We start from the raw sequence: 5,458 nt of genomic DNA, 5'->3' as shown, positions 1-5,458 counted from the left end.
AATATATATATGTTAATTATAATATAATATTATATTATATAATATATATATTAAAGTAATATATATATAAAAATATATATTATATATATTATATTATATATTATATGTGTGTGTGTGTGTGGTGTGTGTAAATTTGTTTGTATGTTTGTTTGTGTGTGATTTATGTGTATGTATATATGTGTGTATGTTTGTGCACGTCCATATCTTTGCGCCGAACTCCCGCCGACCAAACATTATCAGAAACGTACTTGCAGGGGTTGTTGGAGGGTGCGGGGGGGGGGGGGAGAGGAAGAGGAAGGGGACTCGGGGAGGGCAAGTCCACTCAGAGCTTCAGTCATCTCACAGTGTCTTCTCGTCCGGTCACCTCACTCTTTCGGTCCCGCTCTTCGAACCGATTGACTGGCTGGCTGGCTGACTAATTGACTGACGAACTGGTTGTCTGACTGACTGGCTGTGTAAGTAACTGCCTGACTGGCTGTCTAACTGACTGTCTGATTGACTGACTGTCTGGCTATCTAATAACTGGCTGACTGTACACTCACTCAGCGCAACGAAGCTCTCTCAGTTCACGACCTCCAGTATTCAGTCCAGTTTTCTGAGCTTCACTGGACTCCGGCGATGGCGGCACGAGTCCTGCCTCCTCCGCCGGCCATCGAGGCACTGCTGCCGAATGACCCCGTCCTGCCTCGGGGTTTCCAGTCCGCCCTAGGCCTGCAGGGGATGAGCACTCCGCTCAGCTTCGGCGCGCAGCAGGGCCAGCAACTCCCTCTGCTGCTCCTAAACCTGCTGGCTTCCGCGGTCCCAGTGGGTTTAGCGAACCCAGCGCGAATCGCTAGTCTCGAGCAGATCCAGCCGCTGTTGACGAAGAACCTTCAGTCAATTACTGAAATGAATAGGAACCTTTTCGATGTGTTGGAGACGATGCAAGGTAAGGGCATGGAATCGGGGGAAGTGTGCTCTATGTCTCTCTCTTAGCCACTCACTTAGTCTCTCTTTTTCTTTTCCTCCTCTCTCTCTCTCTCTCTATCTCTCTCTTATTTTTTTTTCTCTCTCACTCATTCTTTCATTCTCTCTGTCTCTGTCTCTTTTTCACTCACTCATAAATCCTTTCTCTCTCTCTTGTTATAATAATAATAATAATGATAACTACATGGGATCTCGCCAGGATATTTTCGAAAGCCGATCGGTTACAGTCTTGTATAAGACTGAAAGAGCCCCAGTATCCTTGGCGATGCCCGATGACCAAATTTAAGTCAGACAGGATAAAAATCATGGACTTAAAAGGATGATCGAGCAATCGTGACTCTGCAGCAGATAACCACAAACGAAAGAATGAAAGAAAAGAAGCATCTACGTTCAATGTTATCCTCTTCATAAATTCAATTGCGACTGATGCCTAACTTCGATGAAACTGCCCAGGCCATGTTCTTAATTTGCAATTCAAATGCTTTGAATCAAGGATTACACCAAAGAGCTTCAGATTATCCACTGGAGTGATTAAGACTCCATTAATCAGCAGGCTTGGACGCGGAGGCAACTGCGTTCTAGACCAACTCATGATCATTTCCTTAGACTTGGTAGGGTTTAATTTCACCGCGATTGAGTCATCACCAGGCTGTCAGCTACTGTTTGCCTGGTTGCAGGAGAAAAAATATCAGCAAAGAGAGGGGGTATCGTCAGCTTATGTCAACATTTTATTAGTAATCCCGGGCCACATATCCCTTGTATATAAAATCAAGAGCAAAGGGCCAAGAACACTACCCTGAGGAACCCCAGAAAACACACGGGCATACGGGCTTGCTGTCAGCGTCCTGTCAGTCTGTACTGGTCCTGTCGTGCGCTATGACCATGTGCCCCGCCTCTGCTGCTTTTTCTGGCTCATTATTTTCCACCCAGTGCTCGGTCGCTTCAGTGCCATTTGCATCGATTATGGAGCAATGTACAGTAGACAGGATGCGATTATTTTAATAATACAGACTAATGACTGAGATAATTATAATGAACATATGTGGATATCGTATTTATTATTATTATTATTTTATTATATGATTATTTATTATATTATTGTTATTATCGTTATTTTTTATTATTATTATTCATTAGTATTATATCATTATTTATATAATTATCATCATAATTCACATTATAATTATATTATATTAGTTGTTTGTTTTTTATCTTATTATATCAATATCATGTTGATTATTTCATTATCATTATATTATCAATCTTCACTTTATTAATATATCATTATCATTTTGTTTGTTGTATTATTAACATATTTTATCATGTCATTTATTATTATTATTTTATATATTACTTATAATATATTATCATTATTGTTATATTATTATTATCATTATTATTATTATTATTAGTAGTAGTAATTATATTATTATTATTATTATTATTATTATTATTATTATTATTATTATTATTATTATTATTATTATTAGTAGTAGTAGTATCATTATCACCATTATTATCAATATTATTATTATCATCACCATCATCATCATCATCTTATCATTATCATCAAATATTACTATATTTACATTTTACTACCTACATTTAGAATGCAGAATGGCACAAAATATCTGGTCTTTACGTGTAAATACCCCTCTGTTGTGCTGGTGTTCTGGTTCTGGTCAATACCTGAAGGGCAGAATATTGCTGTTTACTTATCGACTTTGCTTCGTGGAAATAGAGGTGTGTCTTGTATCTACTAAGAACTGAACGGTTCTTTTTTTTCTCTCTCTCTCTCACTTTCTCTTGCTACTCTCTCTCGGTTTTTCTCTTCCAGTGTGTATTTAATGTGTTTTTTTTTTTTCTCTCTCGTTCTTTGTTTTCGTCAGTCTTTCTGTCTGTTTGTATTTCTCTCTCACTCTCTCCTCCCCTTTCTCTCAATGCATCTGTCTCTCCACTTCTCAATCTATTCGCTTCTCACCCCTTTGTCTATCTCTCTTTCTCCCTGCCTCCCTCCCCCCTCCCCCTTTGACATCACATATAACCCCTTCCTCCCTCGCAGGCCGCCGGGGCGAGACTAAAGAGAGATGCCGGGAGAAAAAACTTAACATTGAAGACGGGAATCTCGCGAGGGGGTTCCTCGACTTGCATAATTCCTCGCTCGCCCTACAGATGGCGTTGTCCGAGCATCAGCTGGAAAAGAACCCTGGCAAAGGTTTGTGGCTGTGAGGATGTGGGCACACACACAAACACTCACACACACACACAAACACTCACACACACACACACACACACACACACACACACACACACACACACACACACACAAACATATATATATATATATATATATATATATATAAAATATATATATATATATATATATATATATATATATACTATATACTATACATACATACATATATATATATATATATATATATATATATATATATATATATATATATAATATATATATATATGTGTGTGTGTGTGTGTGTGTGTGTGTGTGTGTGTGTGTGTGTGTGTGTGTGTGTGTGTGTGTGTGTGTGTGTGTGTGTGTGTGAGTGTTTGTGTGTGTATATATATATATATATATATATATATATATATATATATATATATATATATATATATATATATATATATATATATAATCGCACGTAACAAACCGGCTAAAAATCTTCTTCGCCAACAGAAGTGAGAGGCCTAATCGAGATGGTCAAGGCGGAGGCCGGCCAACAGCAGCAACGCCTCAGGACTTTGAGAGAAGAGGAGAAGAGGAAGAGCAAGGACCACGTGAGTTTGTTTGTTTGTTTTGTCCTTAGTTCGCTTATTACATTTTTGTCTGCGCTGCGGGTTTGACGATTTGTTATGATCATTTTATCATTCTCATTGTTTTTTTTTCTATATGGCTATTTATTGGCGACCTTTCAGTGCATAGTAATTTGCACTGCTATACAATTTGATATCCATTTGTCATTCGTAGCGTTTTAGATCTCTTACTTTTCTACAACACCTCAATATCTCCCTTCCATTCACACCTCTTCACAACTCCTCAGCACCTCCCATTCACAACTCCCTACAACCCCCCAGCATTGGTGACAACTCCTCAATACCTCCGTCTCTACAATCTCCCTATACGCCCATTCACAACCCTCTATAACTTCTCAATGCTTCCGTCCCATTCACAACTCTCTACAATTTCTCAGTACCTCCCATTCTATAACTTCTCTATGCCCCCATTCACAACTCTACAACTCCCCAATGCCTCCCATTCACACCTCTCTACAACTCCTCAATACCCCCACTCACAACTCTACAACTCCTCGGTGCCTCCGTCCCATTCACAACTCTACGACTCGGAACTTCCATTCACTGTTCCCTTGCCCCTGTCCGCCAACAGCCGCGGGGTGCATGGAACCCTTCTTCGCCGTGGGGAAGGAGTGCTTCTTCCTTGCCCAGGAGCAGAAGAAGAGCTGGCACGATGCCCGAGACGCGTGTGAGGCGATGGGCACGCACTTGGCACGTCCCGAAGATGTGCGGAAGCTGGTCGCGGTGCTGCAGGACTTCCGTGGGCATTCGCTGTTTTTCTGTATTCTGCTGTTGTTGTTATTATTATTATTATTATTATTATTATTATTATTATCATTATTATTATTACTACTATTACTACTACTACTACTACTACTACTACTATTATTGTTATTATTATTATTATTATTATTATTATCATTGAATTATTATTACTATTATTGTTATTATTGTTGGTGTTGTTGTTGTTGTTAATGCTGTCATCATTGTTGGTATCATTGCTGTTATTGTTATTATCAATATTATCATTATTGTTGCTATTAATATTATACTTAGTATCCTTGTCACCATCGTTATTCTCATCACTATCATTACCACAACAAGCAGCAACAACAACCACAACCCTGACCACAAGATAACCCCGCGCCCTCCTTCCCCAGCAGCCGGGAAGTACAACCGGGTGTGGGTGGGCGCCAGCGACGAGCCCCGGGAGGGCGCGTGGGAGTGGCTTTCCGGCGAGCCCCTGGACGTCCACGACTGGCGCCCCGGGCAGCCCAGCAACAGGAGCACGGGGGGCGAGGAGCAGGACTGCCTCTCGCTGGTGACCAAGAACAGACCCGACTCCACGATGGATGACCATGCGTGCGAGATGAAGAGGGCCTACCTGTGCGAGATGGATTTGGAGTGTTAGGGGTGGGGGAGGGGAAGGGCGGGGAGGGATGAGAGGGAGGGGGAGGGGAGGAAGGGAGGGTAGGAAGGGGAGGGGAGGTGGGGGGGAGGTGGGAGGGAGAGGAGGGATGGAGGGTGGGTGGGTAGGAAGGGGAGGAGAAGGGAGGGATTGTGGAGGAGAGGGAGGGGAAGGTGGGAGGGATGGGATGGGAGAGGAAGGGTGGGGAGAAAGGTTGAAAGAAGTAGACAAGCAGAAATAGATAGATAGAGATAGAGAGCAACCCAGATT

At 41.5% G+C, this 5,458-nt stretch overlaps 1 protein-coding gene across 1 annotated transcript; it reads left to right on the top strand.

Annotated features, from left to right (window-relative positions):
• The first annotated feature begins 331 nt into the window (after positions 1-331).
• Positions 332-5,207, top strand: LOC119584341 (CD209 antigen-like protein E). The gene is given in 6 exon segments (XM_037932901.1): positions 332-928; positions 3,029-3,181; positions 3,665-3,739; positions 3,742-3,765; positions 4,373-4,540; positions 4,944-5,207. Coding segments are annotated over 6 exon segments (978 nt in total). The 5' UTR covers positions 332-618; the 3' UTR covers positions 5,192-5,207.
• Positions 5,208-5,458: the final 251 nt, after the last annotated feature.

The sequence above is a fragment of the Penaeus monodon genome, chromosome 18 (genome assembly GCF_015228065.2).
Source record: "Penaeus monodon isolate SGIC_2016 chromosome 18, NSTDA_Pmon_1, whole genome shotgun sequence".
NCBI classification, from domain to species: Eukaryota; Metazoa; Arthropoda; class Malacostraca; order Decapoda; family Penaeidae; genus Penaeus; species Penaeus monodon.
This window is presented reverse-complemented; position numbering and strand designations above follow the sequence as displayed.